The sequence below is a fragment of the Pleurodeles waltl genome, chromosome 4_1 (assembly GCF_031143425.1).
Source record: "Pleurodeles waltl isolate 20211129_DDA chromosome 4_1, aPleWal1.hap1.20221129, whole genome shotgun sequence".
Lineage (NCBI taxonomy): Eukaryota > Metazoa > Chordata > Amphibia > Caudata > Salamandridae > Pleurodeles > Pleurodeles waltl.
The window spans coordinates 204,189,778-204,216,846 of NC_090442.1; the positions used below are offsets into that span (position 1 = coordinate 204,189,778).

Consider the following 27,069-nt stretch of genomic DNA (forward strand, 5'->3'; position numbering starts at 1 on the left):
CCGCGTGCATGGTGTGTGGAGGCCGAGGAAGGCCCCCACCAAGATCGCGGGCCCCAGTAGGGGCCCTTTTACCGCATGGGAGATGGTACAGACCGCCCCCGTTTCACGCATAGGAGCGCCGGGGGCCCCTATGCACCTCTTCTAGGCACGAGGAGTGCCTCTTCTTCATAAAAACAGGTACTTTTTAGTTTATATTGGCTCAATGAGCTTAGTATGGACCTTGGGGGGTTTGTATGTTTCTTACCTGCTTTATGACATTACATATATGTGCTGATGTTTCTTTTATGGGCATGACATGCTGATCTGTATTTTTTATGACTTGTGATATGTTCTCTATGGGTATTTATGGGGTATTCATGACAAGTGCATAGAATTCTTTATGGTAATTCCTGACTACTGCTTATGTTGCAGAATCTAGAGTATTTACGTGTTCGATTGTGACAACTGCTTATTCTTGCAGAGTATTAGTAACTTGTGTAACGTTCTGACAACTGCTAAGGTAGCAGGGTATTACTAACGTGTAATGTTGGTCTAATTATGTTTTGTGCAATACAGTTTAGCCTTACATAGCTCAGAGTTGTGTTTACTTTGTGGTGTACATTTTGCGTAACATGTGTTGTGTGTGTAGTGTAAACGCTTTACACATTGCCTCCAGGTTAGGCCTGACTGCTTTTGCCAAAGTACCAAGGGGGTGAGCAGGGGTTATCTTGGACGTGTAACTCCCTTGCCCTGACTAGAGTGGGTGGGTTCTGCCTGGCTTAGGTGCATACCCTAGCCAACCAGAAACCCCATTTCTAACAATATGTTTTTATGTCATGCAGTATTACTGAAATAATCTTCGATCACAACCTCCAAGGCGTATTGCACACTGACCATTGGAGGTGGAGTTAATCCTTTATTTTGTACTTTTATGCGTTCTAATATTCATCCATTGTAGAAAACCATGTGTTGACACACACATTGGCAGTACACACCATGCCATTACATTGCAGTGTCTCTGGTTAGAATTCATATGGTTCAGATTAGCAGAATTCAACAATGTTTTTTTTAAGCAACACATATAGCAATCTTGCGATAAACATGTGTCCTGGGTGTACCTTAAAATCAGCCTCTACAGGGTCATTCTGCAGCTTTTTTCTATGAAGCATGTAAAGCAAAGTAACATAGTAATGTAGGCAAAGCAGTTTAAAACAGCGCCCTGGGGATAAACACCCCATTTGGTGTCTATTTTTCTAGATAAATGATACACTATGCTTTTCTATATCTCTTTTGGCCAGCTTTCAAACAAAAGTTAAATATTGCCCTTGCATGCACTCAGGTTTTCTGTGGGGGGTTACAGGCCCATTGTGTTTCTCTGACAGGTTTGAAAAGACTTAACACATATTGTGATAGACATTTCTTTTCCCCATAAAAATATAGACCCTTCTTAATTGTTTATCAAGTTTGTGAGGTTTTAGCAAAAACATATGCAAAGGCTAGTTCTTGTAATATGTGAGGTTTGTAAACTCAAATATATATTCTCCCAAGATTTGTCGATTTTATGGCTGTAACAGGGGGTAAAAGGTCAATTTTGAAACAGGTACTCACAACACAAAATTGTAAATTATACATCAGTAGTAAATTTCTTTGTGCAACAATAAATATTCTGCATGTCTACCTTGAGAGTTATTCAACTCCAACGACTCATACCTGCAGTTGGAGCTTGGGTGGGATCCTTGTACGAAAATTGATCAGGAGTCAGTTTTGCTAAAAGTCTTATATTTTTCCTACGCTTGTGAACTAGGAACCATTATATATCCTTCTACAAATTCCATTTCAGTGGTATCATTTCAGAATGGTATTTCGTTGCTGGAGTCATAACGGCTGGTGGAGCCCTTAATAGGAGATATCAGTTATTGTATTAATTAATGCTAATATTTAAAAACCTCTTGTACATTTTTGAGGCATGTGATTGGGATGTGACTCCACTCCCAAGGGACATGCCTTAAGCTAGCTCTAAAGTTCCTACCTCCGGAAATTACATCATTTCTAGGTTTGACACCTGTCAGTTTTAGGTTGATTGAACGTATCCTGCCTACTTAGGCCTTCCAGAACCGTTACAGGTGGCTGATAGCTACTTTCTCTGTGAATGTAGCTTGTCTGTACAGCTGCGCAATTGCACAGTAGCTGGTGTGTCAAAAGGAGTCAACAGGGATTGATATTTTTTATGTGGTATCAAATGATTCACCTCTCAGAGATTTTGGAAAGTGAATGTCGAGTGCGCACTTTTTTAGATTTAAGTTAGCAATGTGTAGCAAGGGAGATAACGTTTTGAATAATATGGGACTCTTTCAGATGGATTTTCGGTTAGGGAGATTTGCTTTTTAAGGCCTGGTTAAAGCCAAAGATCTCTTGCTGTGTATAAACATTGAGGGGGCCTTAGATCAGCCTTCATCAGCAATGAACTTGCACAAATGAACCGATAACGGCAAAGGTTTGGTTGGCAAGTCCCTCACAGTTTGAATCAGCACACAGCATTTGCAGATGTTGAATTAATTTGATTTTTATAGCTTTCAATGTTGAGTTGATCAAGTAAGTCGTACATTTCCAGATCCAAGTTGCTCTTCGCAACCCCACTGTCCTCGTAGTAAAAAAAAAGTCCCTAGGTACACCAACAACTGCAGTTACTTTTAAGTGAGACTGGTCTGTCCAGTACCATTTGGAGGGCACAACCTGCCTGCGCTGCTGGTGGGTGTGCGCGGCTAGCACCTGGACCGTGAGGGCTCAGCTATTGCTGGCTCATAGGGAACTGTTCCACACTACAGAAACCCACAAACTGAATTCCTCCACTGCGGGCCTCTCACCACAATAGACCTCCTTCTAAGCCCTCCATTAACCCCGATATTTTGGGTCAGAGCTGCGATGTCCATGCAACAGGGAAAGTGTGAAGCTCTAAATACTCATCTGAGACCAACATGGTTTGTAAACAATGTTTTGTAGGTGAAACGTTCACGAATGAAGAAAGTGTCTGTATGACCTGCTGTGAGATGGCCACCCTATGCTTGTGCTAGTCCAGTGCTCACCCTGCTGCCAAGCTGCTCGTGTGTCAGATGTCCATAGATTCTTGGGAGCAGATGTGTTTACACAGTGCAGCTGAGAGTTAGTGTTGAGAAAAATGAATTATCCTGGGGCAGCGCTGTGCTGACTGTATCTTCCTTTGGTCATAGCCACAGCACCCTCAGTGGCTCAGAACACTTCAGCTGTTCTCTCACAGCCTACTATGGATTTGATAGGTGTGTCTGAGCGCCCTTAGACTGGCAGAAATGCGGGTTAGTCACAGAAAACTCCAATGATGCTCACATGTCCCGTTACGGCTATGGGCATTTAATGGTTAGGAGAGTGCTCCTTTGAAACATAGCTTGCTTAGAATAACAAAAGTCCCAAAATTAACTAGTGGTTAAAATAAACCGGTTGAATATTTCAAAGATGTTACCATCTTGCATAGATGTACGGAAGTGTCAATAATAAGTAACTGCAGAACATTGACACTGTTGAGAATGGCAAATTGCAACAGGAAGAAGAGTCAAAAGCATTTCTCAAGCAGAAGCTGAGAAATCCAGAGCTATCAAGGCTACCATTTCCATGCATGAGCAGCTCATTTAGTCCAGGGTCCCGAACTGCTTAGAAATAATATTAGCAGATTAGAATGTTCTGCAAATGTGAAGAAATTTATAAGTGGAAACTAAAAATTAAGGTTGGTAGACGGAGTAATCTCCATTGGCCTGGCAGAGGATGTTACGCCTGCCAGGCCGAGGCCACGCCTCCTACCAAATTTATTAAAGACCACCAAGATGGCGGCCATTTATAAAGCACTGGAAGGAAACTCCAGACCAGTGGTTCCTGTCAATTCATTTTCCTCTTTGGTGCATGGCTCTGTCAGCAAGACAGACTTTGTGAAGTAGCCCCAAAACATCTAAAATGGAAACAATTTAAATATTTATATATAATGAGTACAATGGAATGGCCTTTGTACTCTTTGCACTATTTATAATAAAGAGTTGGACTTTTCATCCCAATTCACAAAGGCATGTAAAACCATGTAAAGCAATACTTGTATAGTACTACTTTCTGAACTCATAAATGCTTCTGGGTGTTGACCTCCATGTTGGTAGGATGAAGTGCATAACTTGACATTTTTGGTTCTGTTCCAATATTGCTCTGAGTCAGGTAGAATTTCAAGTTTGTCCCTAGTTGGTTCTGAAACAAAACAGATTGATCAAAACCCCATGCTCGATCACTCACTTGCTACTTTAATTCGAAAGACGGAGACTCTCTACAGGGACTACATTGCCTTAATCTTAAAATAGGTTTAACTTTAAATGTTTGTGATTTCTTCACAAATGTAACACTGGCAACTTCTGATGTACTTAACAGTGTAAAGTCTGCTGCAGGCCTACCTTGAAAGCTTTGATCACTGATCACTTCTTCACCAAGGCACCTATAAACCTTCACCAGTGGGAGGCAAATGACTATGTGGGGATATGGAATCAGCTGCCTAGTCATGTTCAACAGATCCGACATTCCATAGAACTAAATCCAACCTTTAGACCTATCTTTCCAGACCTTCTTTGACCTTCTTTTAGACTAGAGCCTATGACAATCTTAGACAGTGAGTGACTCATTATTATCAGTCATTCATTTAACCATTCATACCCTCACTCACTTAAATAGCCAGTCACTCACCTGCACACTCACTTATCTCGTCACATACTGAGGGTATAGTATGACAGTGTGGTTTGGAATCACTCTCCGGGCCTTTCCAGCTAGATGGAAGGGAAAATCACATACATTATAAACAGTAAGTTGATATGAATAGCTGTAGGCAACACCTAATAGCACCAATCTCAAATTCCTAGCTAGGGAAAGGATCAGAAGAGTTGTGTGTTGTTATAAAGAATGCTCCTCGAGTATCTCTTCCTTTGCACTTTTCCCTGAGCTCAATGTAAAATGTACTTCCTCTTTGTGTTTTTAGGTGTGATGGCTATTGAGAATGCTGGGACTGTTTCCAGAGGAAATACCACACCTGCACATCCAATCATGGAAAAGAAAGAATTTGAAGAGTGCAAGCCAGAGATAATGGCACGAGGGCACTGGAACAACAAGTTGGAGTTTTTGTTGTCAGTTGCTGGGGAAATCATTGGATTGGGCAACGTCTGGAGATTTCCTTATCTCTGTTACAAAAACGGAGGTGGTAGGTATAGGGAACTGTTCTGAATAAACACTTTACAAATTTAAAATGCCTCAATTACAATTCACCCATTATTGGTAAATTCTAGCCTCTAGAAAAACTGGTAAACTGAAGACTGTGATCAAGTATGGCATGTTGCTGGAGAGATGACCTATGTCCATTTCAAAAGTAAATCTAGATTTTTCCGGGTAGACATTGGTTGAAAATAAATCAGAGCCATTGATGGATATAGCACATGTTCTGCCAGTATATGAAATTTCAATGCTTTTGGAAGACATTTATTCTCTGGCTCTTCTTCTGAGGCTTTCTTGTGTGGGGGGGCATGCATTTTCCTCAGAGCAGGGAGTTCTGTGACAGTGCTGGCAATCCTCCATGCTCTCTTTCTAAACTTACTTTCAGGCGTCTAGCCCACCTATGTTGTTCCCTATGCTACTTTTCCTCTCCCAGCGGAGTTTCTATCAGGAGTCACCATCCGGGACATCATTCTTCCAGTCCTTTTTCTCTCCCTGAAACACTTGTGCGAATTTACAAGGAATAATATTGTACCCAGTTGAAGATGGCTGTCACAGTATTAAAATATGTTACCTTTTTCCCAATCCAATATGGACTTTTAGGTATTTTCTGTTCCTTTGACTCAGATAAAGGAGGGAAATTGCTTCATACGTTATGGTGCAATGCTAGGTGGAGACCTATTGTTTTGTTCCAGTGTTCCTGCTTGAATGGCAGCTCTTTCTTGTGGTTTTGCTAGTTCTCATTCTATACGTCTTTCTTCTGGGTTATCCTGCTCCTCCAGTCCTCTCCTGGTTCCTCCTTGGAATTCTTCTAGAAGGATCTCCTCTTCCCTATTGGTGTCTCCGAGCTTGAGTCTTGGTAAGCATTGGTCAGTGTTCCACTCCCGGACTTGTGAATCCTCGCTGAGTTTTTTGCCTTTGGAATTTTTTCACCATTTGGGGCCTTTTCTGGGGAGTACGTTCTGTTTAGGAGCTTCCTCGTGTCAGTAGCAACATGGCTACTGAATGAGGTTGCCCATACCTCTGGCAGACAAAGGTTGTGAAAACCTAGGCGGTTGGTTGGACTGTGTTGCAAACAAAGACTCTCCATTAGGTTGCAGCTTCATGACATAACAGAACAAAGGGATGAGCAGTAGTGTACATGTAATTCATATTTTGCGTTTAGGTGTCTCCTTTGGTCAAATGTTTGTTCCAGTGGTTAATGGTATTGTGAGCAGATGGAGTGGCTAATTTGAGTACTTCCCATCTGGGAGGATTGCTAAATGTATTCGTCATCTCAATATATCAGTTTGAGGTAATTTGTATCTTTTTAAGGATCCACAGTATTCCTTATTCCTGCACCTTGGGATGTTGGGCAGGTGCTTTATGAAGAATGGGGTACTGTTTTGAGCTTGATGAAGTCCCACTAAATGGCACCTCTGTGCTATGGATGATAAGTCACATCTTAATATGTTTTCTAATTATGAGAGAAGCAGGTGGCAAGCCAGATTGGAATGATGTGGGATGTAATCTGTTGGTGTCACAGAGAATAGAATGTTGAAGGATATTATTGGAATGAGCTGAGAATGGTTTGAAGAGCAGATGGTTATAGATATTGTGAGGTGTAGGCTATGTTTGCTTTGCTGTTGGATAAAGGTTTCAGTTTAAGAAGCTTTGAAACTGGGATTTGTTCACGAGTACTGCTGCCTCTCGCTTGAGGCAAGCTCTCAAAACTTGGTGATGAGTAAACAACGAGGATCTTTTAAGAAACTGGGTTGTTGGTTGACTGGGGTGGGAGCCCTGGTCAAGCAGCAGCCAAAATCTGTGTCAGGATAAGACACAAGCAGACCTCAAATTGAACTGTACTCAACCCTCCTGGCAGCTTGGCATAGAGCAGTCAGGCTTAACTTAGAAGCAATGGGTAAAATATTTGTGCAACACTTCAAACAGTAACAAAGTGTAACCACACCACAAAAGAAGCCCAACGCATAGTTAGAAGAATAGAGTAGAATATAAAAAAAAATTTAAATATATAAATGACACAAATACAATTAGTAGAATCGGAGACATCGAATTTTGAAGTTTTCAGTAACAAATAGCACCAAAAAGCACAAGGAGCGATTGGGTATATTTGGTTGCACTGGACCGGGACAAAGTCACATATTCAGGCCGACCACAAAGGAGCGCAGGCTGGCTACTGGGATTCAGTTAGGCCCACTGAATAAAGTACCTGAAATTCAGGTTGTGGAGTGTTGCGTGGATTTGTGGAAAAGATGTGTCATGCAACTGAGGCTATGCATCTGTTCCAAGATGCGGAGCGGTTGTGTTGCAAGGTCCTGTTGGGCCAGCATAGAGGATCCCTTTGATGGGGCTTGCAATGTGAAGGTCAGATCAGGTCAGGGATGTGTTGTACAGGCGAGACAAGGCATTGGATCTGATAGGAGGTGAAGCTGAGATGCAGAATTTTGGTGTCATAGAGGTTGCCATCGACAAGGGATGTAGAAGCTGTGCTGGGGAGAGTGGTGTACAGCAGCAGCCCTGAAGGTGATCTGTCAGTCCCAAGATGCGGGTTACTGTGGTGGTGCGAGTCTTTTTTACCAGGTTCAATCCACGCAGTAGTGATGTTATGCAAGTTCTGCTGAGGGATATGCTCATCCATAGAGGAAATGCATTGGTTCTGCTCAAGGATGCACCAGTCAGCAGAGGTGGTACTTCATTTCCACTGGCAAGCACCTTAGGCCCACCCCCAAGGGTCCAGTACAATTATGGCACCACTTGTCAAGGTAGCCACACAAATAGTAGAGTCTAGGTACAGAAGCAGGATGGTTGGAAGTCTTTATGTCCCTGAGACCTCAGATCAGGAGGCCACCGAACTAGCCCTTGGAGTCACTCTGGGTTCTGAATTCAAGAGTTACAGGTCCAGTCCTTCTCACACAGGCAAGAGGGTAGCAGGCTGCAGGTCAGCACAGCAAAGCAGGAGCCCAGCAGAGTTGCAGTCCTTCTTCCTGGTAGAGTATCCACAGGTCTAGAAGTGTTCAGAAGTGGTGGTGTCTGAGTTCCAATTCTTATACACTGTTGTGCCCTTGAAGTTAGGAGACTTCAAAGACATGCATTTGAAGAACACAGATGTCCTGCTCCAACTACAGACTAACTACGGGAGGTATGCAGCCCTTTGTGTGGGGACAACACAGTCTAATCTGAGGTAAAAACACCATTGACTACAGACATTCATGCACTTTTAAAGAATAATGATGGAAGGAATCAGGAGTTATGCATATTTTTATCATTGATGCATTGATGCATTTTTTGTTCACTCATCACATTTCACTACACATTGTCTTCACTTGTATGAGCACTGGATCTGTTTCTTTTCTTCTTTAAAAAAAAATGAAAACAACTGTTAAATTATATAGCATAAATATATATTTAACCATTATTTTGCAGGGTGGAAATACATTCTTATACAGTATAAGTTGCCTGATCTTTAAAGGTGTGTAACTTTTCTTGTTGGGGATCTCAAAGGTACTAGGTTTATAACTGGGTTAAGATACATATTACCCAAGTAGCCTAAAGTGTTTTCTATATAGTATATAGAAATTTGGGTTCTAGGATTTATATCACAGTGAACCACTATTTTCTTTTATATAAACATTCTAAAAGTGGCATTTTCTGAATTGCAAATAAGAAGCCAACTTTACCGTAAGTTAGGATTTTAAATTGTGATTCCAGAGACACCAAACTTGAAGGAATTATCTTTTCCCATTTGGAAGGTACAGTTATAAACTGTAATAAGGCAACTCCAATGTTATCCAATGGGATAGGCTTTGCAGTAGTGAAAAATGACTTTAATAGTTTTTCACTACCAGGACATGTACAACTTAAAGGTATGTGTCCTATTTCTTAAATACATTGCACTCTGCCATCTGGGTTGTTCAGGGCCTACCCTAGGTGTGACATATGTTTTAAAGAGAAAGGTTTGGACTTGGTAGCCCATCAGGATCCCTGATCCTGGCCGAGGTGATCATAATCCGGTGGTCGGACCGATAGGATTGCAGCAGGCCGACCGCCACTGCGAGTCTGCCGGTCCTTGGACCACAAAACTTGTAATTAGGCCTTAGGTCTGGAACAATTATAGAGAAATTAGAGCCCAGAAAAAAACAAATGGCTCAGACAGAGATAGGTGTGAAAGCTTGTGAAGTTAATCTGGAACAAGGAAAATGACAAAAATAGAAACAAATATAGGAAATATGAAAATCAAAGGAAAGGTAAAATGTTGCTGGAAATGTAAAAAGGTGAATCATTTTGTCATTGTTTGTAAAGCAAAATGTCAACACTGGCAAGGAAGGAAGCTGGAGAAAAGCAGGAAGAGAAAATAAAATAAATATGAGACAAATGTAAGATCAAGCTTGTGAATGCATACAAGAAACAACAAAGGAAGGCAACATGGCTGACTGATTATGCATGATGAAAGAGTCAAAGGAAACTTAAATAAGAAATTTGTATAATCAAAGAGACACTATATGGAAAAGACTTCCTGTAGATATTTCATTTGGATATCAAGAGGTGCCATATGTACTAGGCATTAGAGCAACATGTATTATTATATGCATTACCAAATTTTAGAAACTGCAAGTGAAACCCATTCTGGGTATCCCAACCATAGGTATTTTTCAGTGTGGTTCTCTTCAACCTGTGTCTTGTTTAGGAAAATTTGTCATAACAGTAAAATATGGAGACATGTCTACCAGAAACGTTCATTTTCTATGATGAAAGGCTCCTGGCCAATGTCTTTTGAGTAATGTTGCAACTGAAGTCAAGGGGCCTCATTATGAGTTTGGTGGTCTTATGACTGCCAAATTCTTGATGGTGGTCAGACCTCCGCAGTCCTGGCAGTCCGACCGCCAGATTATACCCCTTGCGGTCGGACCGCCAGGGGACTGCCACCACTGCAGTGATCACGGACCCTGATGGGGTCACGGTCGGAGTCCTGGTCAGCCACAGTGGTGCCCATGGCAGCACTGCTGTGGTGATCACGAGTCCACTTTCTGCCAGCCTTTCCATGGCAGTTGAACCACCACAGATAGGCTGGTGGAAAGCCAGTGCTGGGGGCAACAGGGCCCCCCTGCCAGCACCCGCGGAATGTGCATTGTCTGCTCTGCAGGCACTGAGCATTCTGAGGGTGCTGTTGTGCAACAGCATTAGCAACACAAAAGGATGATGGATGGAGTGCTAAACAATGCAAACACTCACCCCCAGTCACAGATCTGGGTTTAATCCATTGTTCTTTTGCTCACCATGCCACCCCAGTTTGGACTCAGCCACATGCAAATCAGTCTTGACCCTGTTCCTCATGGGAACAGTCTACCCCAAATGCCAAGCCAGGTCCTCCCTGGACCGAAAACAAGCATCCTGGGACCGGTTTCACTCTTCATCAGCCAGGCTAGCTTGAGTCCAGTGGCACAGTGAGCAAGGGACCCACATCTGGGCATTCCCTTCCCACTTAGGGCAACTTTAGCAACACTGAAGGATGATGGACAGAGTGCTGAACAATGCAAACACTCACCCCCAGTCACAGATCTGGGTTTAATCCATTGTTCTTTTGCTCACCATGCCATCCCAGTTTGGACCCAGCCATATGCAAATCACTCTTGACCCTGTTCCTCATGGGAACAGTCCAGCCCGAACTGCCAAGCCAGGTCCTCCCTGGACCGGAAACAAGCATCCTGGGACCGGTTTCAGGGTTTCACTCTTCATCAGCCAGGCTAGCTTGAATGCAGTGGCACAGTGAGCAAGGGACCCACACCCTAGCCACTTTACAAATTAATGTTAGGATCAGTAAAATAATGAAAAACAAAATATAGTGCTAAGACATATTGATAAGCGTGTTTAAAAATATTAAATATACCTACCTAAGGACAAGTAATTTAACATTTTAAGAAGTTGAATACTTTTTAACATGTAATTTATAAAAAGTGAAGTAAAAGTAGTTTGTAATTATTATTTAAAATATGTATTTTGAATTACAAGTACTAAAAATATATAACTTCTTTAAACTAAAAAATACTTCATTCACAAACCATGGATCAATTGAAAACAAAACAATTTTTTTGAATATCTGTATATCTAGGTATGAAAAATAATGTAATATGTTCACAAATAAAATAATTGTTTACATATTTAAAATATAAAATTTTCTTATAAATCTACAAAAATGTAAAAAGATTTGTTAAATACATTGTATTTTTTAATGAATTAATTATATATATGTGGGGGTCATATTCACTATTCTAACACTAGTCCAACAGAAATTGGGGAACATTCCTCTTTTTATTTATGTGAGGAGGCTAGCTGCAATCCAAGTAACTTTGGAGATGATTCATATATTTGATTGGGTCGAATTTGTTTGTGTAACTCCAGTCCAACTAACATTAAGGAAAAAGAATACATTTGGGAGTAAGATTACTATTCCCCAATGCACACTAAGCAACATTGGCGAAAGTGTTAGAATCTGGAGGTGGCAGATTGAACTGCTGCCAGGCCCTGAGCCCAAATCCGCCCTGCATCCCAACACCTGCTGCGTACGGCTTTTGGCAATGTACGTTGTAAGGTTGCAATTGGCTGAACTCTGCCACCAGCCTCTTGCTGGTGTCAAAAATCCCTGTGATCACCCAACTTCCACCACGATTGCCCTATCTCCCACAGTATAAAGAGTGTTATTTCAAGGAAGACTTACTGACTTTGTCAAAGGGACATAACACCAAAATATAAAAAGTGGACCTATTTGACTTTATCAAGGAGTCAGTATATTAATATATAAAAAGCAGAACTATTGTCTTTGTAAAAAAAAGCAATAATTATAATCAAATGTATATTTCATTAATACACACATTGCAATGGTTAACAAATGTGATTATCATCAACATGTTTAATATAGTTTTAATATGAAAAAATCAACATGAGACTGTCTTTTAACATTTTTCAGCTCATAAAAAGCAGCCATTGAAACAATCACAAGAGGACCCTCCATGCCAGCTGAAGAGCACAGAGTTCCAGCTAGGAGTGTTTTAAAAAATATGGTATGCTGTCCTAGGGTCATGAATTTAATGACCTAGGAGACTTAGGGCCAGATGTAGCAAAGGTTTTTACCCATTCTGTGTTTATGGACAAAAGTGTTCGTACATATGTCCCTTACTGGTTTTTTCAATGTTGCTGTGGGGGCTGCTGAATTCCTTGTAGCCACTTACATTGTAAAAAAATGATTGATAGTGTCCCTGCCCCTTCTAGGGGAACCACCGGGATTCAAGAAAAATAGTGGAATGTTCTTTCAGGGCATTAACGGGGCGCTCCATGCCAGAGCAGTGAATAATAAATGTGTGCCTCCTGACAATAATTTATTATTCCACCTGGGACACCAACATCTTTAAATTTTGTTGAGGTCCACAAGGGAGCCCCATGGCCCATGGACACACTGGCTGCCTGCAGGCAGACCTATGGGTCACCAGGAGCCAGCAACACATTTTTATTTGTCTATTTTTTTTAAACTGGGTGCCCTGGTGCCCGCCATGAACCTTAATTTCTTGAAAACTACTGAATAGAATTAAACGCTCTCTAGGCTGTGATCTTGTTTTCTGTCAAATTCGGTATAATTCCGTTCAGCCATTTCGGCTGTAGCAGTGTTTGATTTTTTCTATTGAAAATGAATAGGAAAAATATGTTTTGCGACCCCTTTTTCTCTGCTTGATGGTTCACCGCAAAAATGTTCCACTAAACAGCTGAGGTGGAGGATGGTTTCTTTGGGAAAGTTTTGTGAAGATTTGTGAAACGGTCACAAAGTTATTAGCAAACCAAAAATGCTTTTCCCATGGAAACGTGGTCCTAACTATAACTACCCAGTGGCAACAATGATCAAAATGATCATTACAGATGCATACATGTTATGTGTAGAGGATTCTAATGTAAGGCTAATTTCTGGTGAAGCGTGTTATGTTAAAAGATGTTATGGCACCCAATAAGTGAGACTATAAGTACAATTTTGGCACACAAAAAAGCCCGCCTACCGAAATTCAGATGTGGAGGTTGCCGCCATTGTGGCTGCCGCCCTGCTATGCCCTTTACAAGTTTCCGCCCGCTGGCCTAGCCAGAAATGGCCTTCAGCATTGTCTACGGCTTGTAATAGAGCTGGCGGCAATGCCGTAGTGCGCAGGGTGCTGGCCAGAGTGCCCCTGCATTGCCCATGCCACGTGCTTTGACATTGCAGGGGCCCCCTTGGGGCCCCACACACCCGTTATCTGCCAGCCTTTTCATGGTGGTGCTACTGCCATGAAATCGTTGGCAAAGAACAAAGTTATAATCCCCAAGGCAGCGCTGCCTGGCAGATTAGGACCACCATAACTTCTAAAAAAGACTAATCCTGGCGGAGCTGGTGGAAGAAAATAGTCAGGTCTCAAAAACCAAACTCCTCATGCATTTTCAATTCACTTCTTTAAGAAGAGCTAGCCTCAAAATTTGCTGAAAGGAATTACACCAAATTTAGTAGAAAGCTAGATCTTGGTCCGCAGGTTATGCATTTTTAAATTTTGTGTAAATCCATTCGGCAGTTTTTGAGAAATTAAGGTTTAAAAATATTTTTATATCTGGACAGTTGGGTCCATGAGAGGCTTGTGAGTTTCGTAGGAGTGTTTTAGTTGGCCCAGGGAGCTTTTTTCCCTTGGGCCATCTCGTTCAGTCAGACTCCTGTGGAGCGAGTGCTGATTGGCTGCGTTCAACATGAGAAAAATATTTCTGGTAGCCATTACAGGACGGGGGAACACAGTCCTCTCTCTTAAAGTAAAAAGAAATCATGATATAAGGTGACCCCTAGGCACCATGGGGGGAACAAGACGGATCACCCTAGAGTCACATTTTGCGAGATCCCACAAGACCCCCTCAGGATCACAGCAAAAAAAAAAGTCAGTCACCATTTAAAACAGGTGGAGGTAGACATCAGTAGGGGTCCCTTCCCCAGCCCATATTGGGCCCTGGGGACCCCATCCCCTGGGTTGGGTATTCATAGCGGGAAGGTGCTTTGTGGCCCCCTCCCTGAACCTTAAATGGCCCTGGGAAACCAATCCTCTGGGGCCGGATCACTTGCTGTGTCCCAGAGATCCCACCCCAGAACAGAGTATTTTCCCTACCTGCACCAGGTAGCAGGCAGGGATACACAAGTTTTCTCTCATCAGGAAGGAGCATTTTCGAATATTCTGCCAAATGGGAGCAAATACAAGGTCTGCTCCCCGCAAGTGTGAGCTTTAAAAATGTTCCTGCCGGCTGGGAGCAGACTATTGATCTGTTTCCCTGCCTGCACTAATGCAGAAACAGAACAGTTATTGCTACTGTCAGGTGGGAGCAGCATACATCTACACCCAGTGGGTTGGAACAATGCCAGCTCCTGCACCATGCGGGGCCCCAGCTGGGGCAATGGGGGCCCTGGGGCTCCTCCAGCTACCCTAAATGTGTGCTTGGTAGGCTTCAGGGCAATCACCTGTGTAATACGAGCCAAAATGCGAAGCAGCCCACCTCCCCTTAAAAAAAAAAATAATAGACTGCCCAGGGGGATGGGGTGCCTGAGAAGGCTCGGGGAGGGTGCTGTGTGGCCCCCTCCTCTTTTAAATAAGGCACAGGCTCAGTAGATGGGTTATCTGGTGACAATGAAGGCTCAGAAAAGGGAGCCATGACAGTTTCTGTAAATCCACTGAAAATGTAATGGATGGCCTGGCAAACTCTTAATTTTTTTAATTTTCCAAAGCAAAATCCTAAAGCAGGATTTTGTTTTTGAAAATTATAAAAGTCAACGACCACTAACGATCATGCCAGTTTTCTCAAAAGGCGGACACATAGCAAAACCTTGAATGGCCCTTATTATGTTGAGCCCTCAGAGGTGAATGTCAGTTTCGGAGATGGAGTATTCTCTGCCGCTGACATACTGTAGTTCTGCCTGACTCTAATTGAGGTGGGCAGACCTTCAGTTTGGCAGTGAGGGTAATGGGTCTCCTTTGAGACAGAGTACCCCTTCTGCCAAACTCTAAATCGAACCTTAGCCATAATTTTGGAGCTAAGATTCTTCCAGCGGGGCAAGGCTGCAGGCTTTGTCTGAAGAGGGCTCCACAAGACTGGATACCTTCTCCATGAAGAACTGCTGAATTGGATAAGCTGCTGTGGAAAAACTCTGATTTAGAGCAACCTGAATATATCATCCAGCGGCAGAGCAACATTGCCTGATTCATCAAAAGTCCTCTGGAGGATTTTGGAGTCAAAGGTTTCAAAGTCACAGGTTTCATGAGATGATAGGAGGAATACACTAACCAAAGGGTCAACGACGCTTGAGACAACACTTGGGGCCAAGACTCACTCCAGCAGCAGCAGAGTCCAGGGGAGATTTAGTTATAACTGGTCAGCTGGCCAGTTGCAGGAAATGACTCTTGTATCTCATTGTATTCCTTTCGTTTGACAAAGAGGTCAGCATTATGACCCATGTAGCACAGGTCTTTGTCCTAGGTACAGGAAGGAGAGCAGGTCTAGACTTCAGGACATTCTCAGAGCACAGACAGCAGGTTCAGTCTTCTTCTGTTCTTCCATGGGTCCAGAAAGTGTTCTCAGGAGGGTACTGTGGGTGCCACATTTATGCCTGGCACCAGCCTGTGGGTAGGGAAATTCCTGGCCACTCCCTAACCAACAGGATAACAAATTCTTCTTTTGCAGCTGTGCTGTACTAGCACTATTGGCAATATGTTAAGGCTTTACTTTGTCAGTAGAAACTAGTCTCTTTTTCATTTTTACCAGGTAGGGGCGTTCTTGTACCCTTTATGGCTTTGACTGTTACCGGTTCTCTAAATGATATTAAAATGTTTGCATATCAGCAGATGTTTGGCAGACCTAGCCACCAGCTTTGGAAGCCACCCATCAACCTCGTCTGAGTCTGGCAATCAACCTTTAATTCTCTTATGTTCACAGAATTAAACCCAAATTTAAGTTATAGACTGTCTAGGAAGATGGATTCTGCCCAGCTAATCCACCTGGACCTTTTGCTCTTTGAATACTTGATTTTAGATCTTTTACTGTGGTGGAGCCTCATAACCTGGGACTCACCCAAAGCAAACTCAGCTCAGAAAGAGGCACTTGGCTGGTTACTTGTGAACTTGGCTGGTTGCATGTGAACATGTGTGCACATGTGTGTGTGCATGTGGCCGGGCTGTACATGGGGGACTCCTGTCATGCACAGTCCAGGAACTGCACACTGGCAGCCTGGTGCAGAAGGGACTGTGCAGGGGTGGGTATTGACCTATGATAGGCCTTATAATGTTGGTGTACACAAATCAGTGTGGTTTACTGTGTTGTCTGCAGGTACACACCATTATACGCTTATGGGAAGGCTGCCTTAGGGTGCAGCTCCCCTTCTGCTTGGTCTACAGACACCAGAGTTGTGCCAATGTACAGTGTAACCTGTGTGAAAAGAACAATTCTGCCAAGTCCAAAGACATATCCGTATAGCTTATTGATCATCCAGGAATGTCATATTTCTCTGGCTCAGCTCAGGATCAGAGCCCAGACCTTTTGTCACTCTGCTGGGCTGAGTTAAATGCTTTCCCCTCCAGCTGCAGGAACACTGTCCTCGCCCACAAAGGGAACAATTAACAGGGCTTAAGTCAGCATCTTAGAAGGAAAGGTGTGGGCGGACTGTTCTGCATCAATCAGCCAGCTGTCACCCTGTGCTAGCAAGAGGGCCTCCTCAAGCCCACTAAACAAAAGAGGAGCCCATACCACTGGAGCCAAACCAGGAGGGGGACTCCTTTGAAGATTTGCTGGGGAAGGCCCTTACAGTGATGTCAGCGAGTGGTGGAGCTGAGACCTAAAGAACAGATGTGGCAAGTGACACCGGGTGATGCCATTTTTGAAAAATCCTATAAGGCTGTGCCGGCAGGTTGGGACATGGGCAGTCTTATAATGTGGCACATCAGAATAGGTCAGAGGTGCATCCATGCTGGAAAACCTGCCCCCACATAAAAGGTCCTGCGCACGGGAGAGAGCTTTCTCTTTGGTGTGCTTTTCTGCTGGACACTGGAACTGGAGGAAGCCGTTATGAACCATCTGACCTGAAGTACTCCCCAGGATCAGTAAAGCTGGTCCCGTTACACCCCCTCAGGACCAGTTAGGGGAAAGACTGGGCATCTGCGTGAGAAAGGAGAAAAGCCCAGAGGACAAGTAAAGAGGAAGACTGATACAGGGAGTCAATGAAACCACCTCCTCACAAAGTTCATCATCTTTGAGACAAGGAGGCCTGATGAAAGTGTTCCAGGTGGCTAGGGCTCATCACCAGGAGCAAAACAAGACCAAACTCATCTAAATCGGCCCGACAGGGCCTGAGATATTGCATTTCTTAAGTTTGGGCAACCTTTTCCTCGACCGAGCACGTGGAGCTCTGATGTGAGGCTACTTTCAGCCCCAGGGGAGTTAGTTCGTAGGGTGCCCGGACAGGACCAGTCACCCTAAGGAAAAAGAAGAGTGCTGCACAAGGCTGCCAAAAGTTAAAAGAACAAAGAGAAAATGCAACATAGCTCTCCCCAGTACAGCTCAGTGGGAAAGCCACTAATTGAATATTTAAGCACTTGGAGGAGCCCCCCATTATGCCCCGTGGGGCCTGGCCACATTTCACAAGAAAACCACGTGTTTTTGGGCTAGTGGTGGCCGTGGGAGGATGGAATCACCACCATTACATTTCTAGAGTGTGGGGGGAGCTGCAAGAGCAGCGCAGCCCCCCCCCTAAAAGAATTACCAGAGTTCCCAGTCTAAGTTGGGAGGGACTCTGAAAAGATAACCCCTCAAGGGTTTCCAAGGATTTCTAAGCACTCCCCAGGCTGCTGCATGTGCTCTACAGCTGGAAGTGCTGCCGCCTCTAGAGGCAAAGTCTATGGCTGCAGTATCTGTGGCCTGAAGGTGGTCAACATAAGTTTTCATGTTGTGCAGACACCATCTAGAGGTGAATGGTAATAACTGCATCTGTGGCCATTGTACATGTGATGCCCTTTAGGGGCTATGGTTAAGTTGCAGTATGTTATGCTAAAAGCTGTAATGAGTGTCTGCTGCAGATATCCTCCAGGGATGAAGGGTTATATTTGCATATGCGTTGATTATAAATGTGATGCCCTTAAGGGACTATGGTTAAAGTGTGTATTTCATGCCAATAGGGTATACAGTGCAACACTCTGTAGAGGTGAAAGTGTTTAATTGCACAGTGTTGTGATTATAAAAGTGATGCCCTTTAGCGGTATGTTTTAATTGTGTTATTCCTACTAAAGGTTATGCTGCACAAATCACCTGGCCAAGAACAGGCATTTCCTTTTGTGAATGCTCTAATAAAGTAATGGATCTGACAACCAATCCTGTTTAAAAGTATACATGCTTTACTCGCAATTTGAAGTGCGCACATTCAAACTTATATTCACTAATTGCATTTGAATACAAAAGAATATTTTTGACATGTTATGTTGATTTATATGTCTCTTTGGGAGGGGTAAGAATGATTACTCAATGTCATCAAGAAGTATTTCTATCCCCTTATGTATATTTGTAATTTGCTGCATAGTATTAAATAGGTTGTGTGTAATAAATGTACTTTTTCCTTTTTCGAAAGAAAAAGCACAGACTAGACTATCATTTATTGAGTGTTATTATTGTGTATCTGTGAATGGTGATTACTAGTCAACACCAGCTCTCCTGAATAGGCCTTAGACTGCTCCGCTTGACTACCCTAAGAAAGTCAAGCAAAATTTAAGCCAGCACTGCATTGAATATGATGGACAGAATGTCCAGAGTACAGGCTTAAAGACTACTCACAACGTTCTTTCATCATATTATTTAGTAGTACTACAGTCTATCAAAGTGATGTGATTCAGAGAGCTCTGTGAAACCTATAAGATCTGCAACAAAGATCCTAGTTCCAAAAAACGTTTCTAAATATGTATGTTGAATATTTCAAAAGGTGTACAGTAAAATAGTACTCATCTTGGTACTTTATTAATAACTTGTCATGTCTATGCACTACATAGGTCTCTCAGACAATTAGTGGCCTTACGTAAGATCGTCAAAGTCAAGAATTGGTTAACAGAATCCTGTTATTCCATTCAATTACACTGTTACTCCCAGGAGAGAAGAGGTGACTACATTGTAGTTGACTTCTGACTTCAGCCATGGCATTAGTTGAATTCCCACTTCAAACAAGACATTAGCAAAAATCTTTGAAATGAATGCTGGACTCTGATCTATTTAAAAAGATCTAACTCCCCCCGTTATAGCTCCTCTTTTGCAACCTTCTGAATCATTGCATTATGCTTAGGCCATACCCACATAAAATATGTACAGTTATGTTAAGCTGACTAAGGACACTAAGATAGTATAAATTGTTCCTTTTATGAAAGGAAGCCGATGCGGTCTTGTTATAGTAGAAGATTTGGTCGGTGACATTATACACTGAAGCACAAACTCAACTATTTTAGAATGACATGGCCACCACTACTTATATCTCAATATTTGACATTCCACTGAGACATCTGCATGTGCAGGTATAATTCCCTCAAAATCTGCCTTCATTACATCTAACATATCAGCTTCTTTTGGGATATAACAATCAGCCACCCTAGCAAGAGTTACTCTGGATTTCTTTCAGTATCTAGTTAATACACATATTCCACTGGGAAACTCTCTGGAACTGTATTGCTACGTACTTTATACCTTAAATCTGCATTTCTAGCAGCTTCAACTGCATCTGAATTACAACTCACATGAATCCCTTCACTAAGATGGCCATTGTATATACTACATCTAGCAATAGGAGATGACTTCACAAAGGAGGTGCCTGGTCACAAACCTATTTAGCTTTTAATGTTTTACCTCTCAAGTCCCTGTATCCATTACCTTTCAAAAGGTCTTTGTCAGTATTGTAACTCTAAGCACAGTAAGATGAATCTGACAACTCCAGTGTAGGACATTTTGGATCAGCTTTCTGTAAGACCATAAATGTTTGGAAGAAGGTTCAGGCTATCATATTCCTGTGGGATCTTTTTAAGATCTCTGTATCTTCTGAGTTTTTTGTAGTCTAATCCATCCATGCAAAGGTAGCAATATTCTTTTGATACAGGTGTTAACTCTTTTAGTTTTAGCACAGTGTGGCTAATATTGTTTCCCAAACTTAAAAAAATCCATTGGGGCTTGAAGCTTTTTTAGTTAATTTGGAAGCTCTAATCTGGCACATGTTTAAATGAAAGCAGGGACTAAGCCTTTTCTCGCACTTAACAGCTCACAGCCCAGACAACCTACATTCAAATATCTAATATTGGATTTTCTAAAATGAATCTTGTAACCTGTGGTTGCAAGAATATAAATACCTGTTCTGTATGCCTGTATAGTCAGATAAATAATTATCTATACTGTAGATTTCATCCACACATTATACTACATCTAAATAATCCTGTAAGAGTTCAATTATTCTTGCAGAGTATATCCCAGCAGTATTTTTATACTTCTGCGGCAATCTGCTAAGGCAATATTGGATTCTTTCTATTGTTAAAACTGTATGATATTGTTGCTCAGTAGCAAGCCCTATTGTTAACATCCCATTGCTTTTATACATTTTCCTGGCCAAGTGGGTCAACTGTTGTGAGAAAGTAGCCTATTTCTAGCCTTGTTACCCCCACTTTTGGCCTGTTTGTGAGTGTATGTCAGGGTGTTTTCACTGTCTCACTGGGATCCTGCTAGCCAGGGCACAGTGTTCATAGTGAAAACCCTGTGTTTTCAGTATGTTTGTTATGTGTCACTGGGACCCTGCTAGTCAGGACCCCAGTGCTCATAAGTTTGTGGCCTATATGTATATGTTCCCTGTGTGGCGCCTAACTGTCTCACTGAGGCTCTGCTAACCAGAACCTCAGTGGTTATGCTCTCTCATGTCTTTCAAATTGTCACTAACAGGCTAGTGACCAATTTTACCAATTTTCATTGGCTTACTGGAACACCCTTATAATTCCCTAGCATATGGTACTGAGGTACCCAGGGTATTGGGGTTCCAGGAGATCCCAATGGGCTGCAGCATTTCTTTTGCCACCCATAGGGAGCTCTGACAATTCTTACACAGGCCTGCCACTGCAGCCTGAGTGAAATAACGTCCACGTTATTTCACAGCCATTTTACACTGCACTTAAGTAACTTATAAGTCACCTATATGTCTAACCTTTACCTGGTAAAGGTTAGGTGCAAAGTTACTTAGTGTGAGGGCACCCTGGCACTAGCCAAGGTGCCCCCACATTGTTCAGGGCCAATTCCCCGGACTTTGTGAGTGCGGGGACACCATTACACGTGTGCACTACATATAGGTCACTACCTATATGTAGCTTCACAATGGTAACTCCGAATATGGCCATGTAACATGTCTATGATCATGGAATTGCCCCCTCTATGCCATCCTGGCATAGTTGGCCCAATCCCATGATCCCAGTGGTCTGTAGCACAGACCCTGGTACTGCCAAACTGCCTTTCCTGGGGTTTCACTGCAGCTGCTGCTGCTGCCAACCCCTCAGACAGGCTTCTGCCCTCCTGGGGTCCAGCCAGGCCTGGCCCAGGATGGCAGAACAAAGGACTTCCTCTGAGAAAGGGTGTTACACCCTCTCCCTTTGGAAAATGGTGTGAAGGCAGGGGAGGAGTAGCCTCCCCCAGCCTCTGGAAATGCTTTCATGGGCACACATGGTGCCCATTTCTGCATAAACCACTCTATACCGGTTCAGGGACCCCTTAGCCCTGCTCTGGCGCGAAACTGGACAAAGGAAAGGGCAGTGACCACTCCCCTGACCTGCACCTCCCCTGGGAGGTGTCCAGAGCTCCTCCGGTGTGCTCCAGACCTCTGCCATCTTGGAAACAGAGGTGTTGCTGGCACACTGGACTGCTCTGAGTGGCCAGTGCCACCAGGTGACGTCAGAGACTCCTTCTGATAGGCTCCTTCAGGTGTTGCTAGCCTATCCTCTCTCCTAGGTAGCCAAACCCTCTTTTCTGGCTATTTAGGGTCTCTGTCTCTTGGGATTCCTTAGATAACGAATGCAAGAGCTCATCCGAGTTCCTCTGCATCTCTCTCTTCACCTTCTGCCAAGGAATCGACTGCTGACCGCGCTGGAAGCCTGCAAAACTGCAAAACTGCAACATAGTAGCAAAGATGACTACTGCAACTCTGTAACGCTGATCCTGCCGCCTTCTCAACTGTTTTCCTGGTGGTGCATGCTGTGGGGGTAGTCTGCCTCCTCTCTGCACTAGAAGCTCTGAAGAAATCTCCCGTGGGTCGACAGAATCGTCCCCCTGCAACCGCAGGCACCAAAGAACTGCATCACCGGTCCCCTGGGTCTCCTCTCAGCACGACGAGCGAGGTCCCTTGAATCCAGCAACTCTGTCCAAGTGACTCCCACAGTCCAGTGACTCTTCAGTCCAAGTTTGGTGGAGGTAAGTCCTTGCCTCCCCACGCCAGACTGCATTGCTGGGAACCGCGACTTTTGCAGCTACTCCGGCCTCCGTGCACTTCCGGCGGAAATCCTTTGTGCATAGTCCAGCCTGGGTCCACAGCACTCTAACCTGCATTGCACGACCTCCTAAGTTGTTCTCCGGCGACGTGGGACTCCTTTGTGCGACTTCGGGTGAGCACCGTTTCACACATCCTCGTAGTGCCTGTTTCTGGCACTTCTGCGGGTGCTGCCTGCTGCTGAGAGGACTCCTTGTCTTGCTTGATGCCTCCTCTGTCCCCAGACGCAATTGGCGACATCCTGGTCCCTCCTGGGCCACAGCAGCATCCAAAAACTCTTACCGCACGATTTGCAGCTAGCAAGGCTTGTTGGCGGTCGTTCGGCGGGAAAACACTTCTGCACGACTCTCCATGGCGTGAGGGATCCGTCCTCCAAAGGGGAAGTCTCTAGCCCTTGTTGTTCCTGCAGAAACCTAAGCTTCTACTGTCTAGTAGCAGCTTCTTTGCACCCACAGCTGGCATTTCCTGGGCATCTGCCCATCTCCGACTTGCTTGTGACTTTTGGACTTGGTCCCCTTGTTCCACAGGTACCCTCGACTGGAAATCCATCATTGTTGCATTGCTGGTTTGTGTCTTTCCTGCAGAATTCCCCTATCATGATTTCTATGTCCTTTGGGGAACTTTAGTGCACTTTGCACTCACTTTTCAGGGTCTTGGGGTGGGCTATTTTTCTAACCCTTACTATTTTCTAATAGTCCCAGCGACCCTCTACAAGGTCACATAGGTTTGGGGTCCATTTGTGGTTCGCATTCCACTTTTGGAGTATATGGTTTGTGTTGCCCCTATCCCTATGTGTCCCCATTGCATCCTATTGTAACTATACATTGTTTGCACTGTTTTCTAATACTATTACTGCATATTTTGGTATTGTGTACATATATCTTGTGTATATTTGCTATCCTCATACTGAGGGTACACTCTGAGATACTTTGGCATCTTGTCATAAAAATAAAGTACCTTTATTTTTAGTATATCTCTGTATTGTGTTTTCTTATGATATTGTGCATATGACACTAAGTGGTACTGTAGGAACTTCACTCGTCTCCTAGTTCAGCCTAAGCTGCTCTGCTAAGCTACCATTATCTATCAGCCTATGCTGCTAGACACCCTATACACTAATAAGGGATAACTGGGCCTGGTGCAAAGTGCAAGTACCCCTTGGTACTCACTACAAGCCAGTCCAGCCTCCTACATTGGTTGTGCAGCGGTGGGATAAGTGCTTTGAGGCTACTTACCACTCTTGTCATTGTACTTTTCATAAGAGAAAAATATACAAAACAAGTTCAGTGTGTGTACACATAACTAAAAAGTTTTGCATTTCCTCTTTTCACTCTTCTAAGTGCTGAAAAGTACTTCTAAACTTTCAAAAAGTTCTAAAAAGTTTAAAAAGTTTTTTTTCTGTCTTTCTAAAAGTTCTAAAAACTTTTTCTCACTTTTTCTGTCACTTAAACTCTTTCTAAAAATGTCTGGCACAGGCCAAAATGTTGATCTGTCCAAACTTGCATATGACCACCTTAGCTGGAAAGGAGCAAGGAGTCTCTGTATAGAAAGAGGTTTGAGTGTAGGGAAGAATCCTTCCTTGGAATTATTGCTTAACATGCTTAGAGAACAAGATAAGGCCAAAAGGGCCCTATCTGTTGAAAAAGTTGCTAATGGTTCCCAATCTGATCCAGGGACACCCCTAGGAAAAGATTCAGGAAAGAAACTTCAGAGCCTGCCCATTACTAGACAGTCTAGCATAGTTGGTACTGATGTAGAGTCACACCATACAGATAGTGTTGTCTCACATCATAGCAAGAGCATTCATTCTCACCACAGTAGAAGTGATGTTTCTGTTAGCCAAGCTGTTAGGGTGCCTTCTGTAAGGGACAGGTCTCCTTCTGTCCATTCTGACCATACTTCTGTTTCAAGGCATGTCCCTCCCACCCACCCTGATGACAGATTGTTAGAAAGGGAGCTCAATAGATTGAGAGTGGAACAAACCAGACTGAAGCTCAAGAAGAAACAGCTGGATTTGGATAGACAGACCTTAGAAGTAGAGAAGGAGAGACAGAAGTTGGGTTTAGAAACCCATGGTGGCAGCAGCAGTATTCCCCATAGTCATCCTGCAAAAGAGCATGATTCCAGGAATCTGCACAAGATAGTTCCCCCTTTTAAGGAGGGGGATGACGTTAACAAGTGGTTTGCTGCACTTGAGAGGGCCTGTGCTGTACAGGATGTCCCTCAAAGGCAGTGGGCTGCTATCCTATGGCTATCATTTAGTGGAAAAGGTAGGGATAGGCTCCTTACTGTGAAAGAAAGTGAAGCCAATGATTACAAAGTTCTTAAGAATGCACTCCTGGATGGTTATGGCTTAACCACTGAACAATACAGGATAAAGTTCAGAGAGACCAAAAAGGAGTCTTCACAAGACTGGGTTGATTTCATTGACCATTCAGTGAAGGCCTTGGAGGGGTGGTTACATGGCAGTAAAGTTACTGATTATGACAGCCTGTATAACTTGATCCTGAGAGAGCATATTCTTAATAATTGTGTGTCTAATTTGTTGCACCAGTATCTAGTGGACTCAGATCTGACCTCTCCCCAAGAATTTGGAAAGAAGGCAGACAAATGGGTCAGAACAAGGGTGAACAGAAAAGTTCATACAGGGGGTGACAAAGAGAACAATAAGAAGAAAGATGGTGAAAAATCTCAAGATAAGCATGGGGATAAGGGTAAAACCAAAGATCCCACTTCAAATCTTAAACACTCTTCAGGGGGTGGGGATAAAACAAATTCTTCCTCTTCTTCTCAATCTACACAATTTAAAAAGCCTTGGTGCTTTGTGTGTAAAAATAGAGGCCATAGGCCAGGGGATAAGTCCTGTCCAGGTAAACCCCCTGAGCCTACCACCACTAATACATCAAGTTCTAGTGCCCCTAGCAGTAGTGGTACTAGTGGTGGGACTGCTGGCAACAGTCAAGTTAAGGGTGTAGTTGGGTTCACTTATGGGTCCATAGTAGAAACTGGGGTAGTCAGTCCCAAGACAGTTTCTGTCACACCTAGTGGCATTGGCCTTGCCACACTGGCTGCTTGTCCCCTTACAATGGATAAGTACAGGCAGACAGTTTCAATAAATGGTGTTGAGGCCTTGGCCTACAGGGACACAGGTGCCAGTATCACTTTGGTGACTGAAAACCTAGTGGCTCCTGAACAACACATCATTGGACAACAGTATAAAATTATTGATGTCCATAACTCCACTAAGTTTCTTCCCTTAGCTATAATTCAGTTTAGTTGGGGTGGAGTTACTGGCCCTAAGCAGGTGGTGGTATCACCTAGCTTACCTGTAGACTGTCTCTTAGGTAATGACCTAGAGGCCTCAGGTTGGGCTGATGTAGAGTTTTATGCCCATGCAGCCATGCTGGGCATCCCAGAGGAATTGTTCCCTCTCATTTCTACTGAAATGAAAAAGCAAAGGAGAGAAGGCCTGAAAACTCAGGATCCCTCTCCAACAACAGGTAAAAAGGGTATCACAGTATCCCCTAACCACCCTGCCAATCAGGATATCATTCCTGTGGTGGGAGAAACCTCTCCTGGGGTGGCACCTGTTCCAAGGGAATCATCAGCTGGCAAAGCTGTACTCCCTGAGGTAGAAGTACCTCTCTGTGGGATAACTAACATTGGTGACAAAAAGAGCACCATTTTAGTTAACATGGAGCAAACCTCCAACCCTCCCAGAGAAACTTTAGTGCAGAAACCCTGCACTGCATCACAGCACTTAGGACAGCATCCCTGCCCTAGTGTGGAGCTCATAGGACAGCATCCCTGCCCTGCTCCAACTCAAGAGAAACAGCATCCCTGTTCTCTCTTCCAGCCATATGGACAACATTTTTGCCCAGCTATGGCTTTTCTGAGACAGCATCCCTGTCTGGCATTTCCATCACTACAAATAGGTTCAGTGGACAATTCCCACTGCTCTAAACTAAAACTTACTGATAGAAACTCTAAAAATACATCTTCACATTGTTGCTTAGCTACAAAACTTCAAACAGGGTGGTTTACATCCCCACAGGGAAGTAACCATATAGTGGATGATAAAGGGAGTAACCAGTCTATTGCAGAGCTACTCTCTACTTATCACCACTTAGACAATAAAGTCTCAACTGGCCAAGGTTAGCCTTATTGTCCTTCGTTTGGGGGGGGGGGGTTGTGTGAGAAAGTAGCCTCTTTCTAGCCTTGTTACCCCCACTTTTGGCCTGTTTGTGAGTGTATGTCAGGGTGTTTTC

At 43.5% G+C, this 27,069-nt stretch overlaps 1 protein-coding gene across 1 annotated transcript in view; it reads left to right on the top strand.

The window, feature by feature from the left end:
- Positions 1-5,022: 5,022 nt before the first annotated feature.
- LOC138287578 (sodium- and chloride-dependent GABA transporter 2-like) overlaps positions 5,023-27,069 on the top strand; it is a 633,422-nt gene continuing 611,375 nt past the window's right edge. The window contains exon 1 of the mRNA XM_069228136.1: positions 5,023-5,230. Within this exon, the coding sequence (XP_069084237.1) occupies positions 5,077-5,230 (154 nt within the window). The 5' untranslated portion in view covers positions 5,023-5,076. The remainder of the gene's footprint in view (positions 5,231-27,069) is intronic.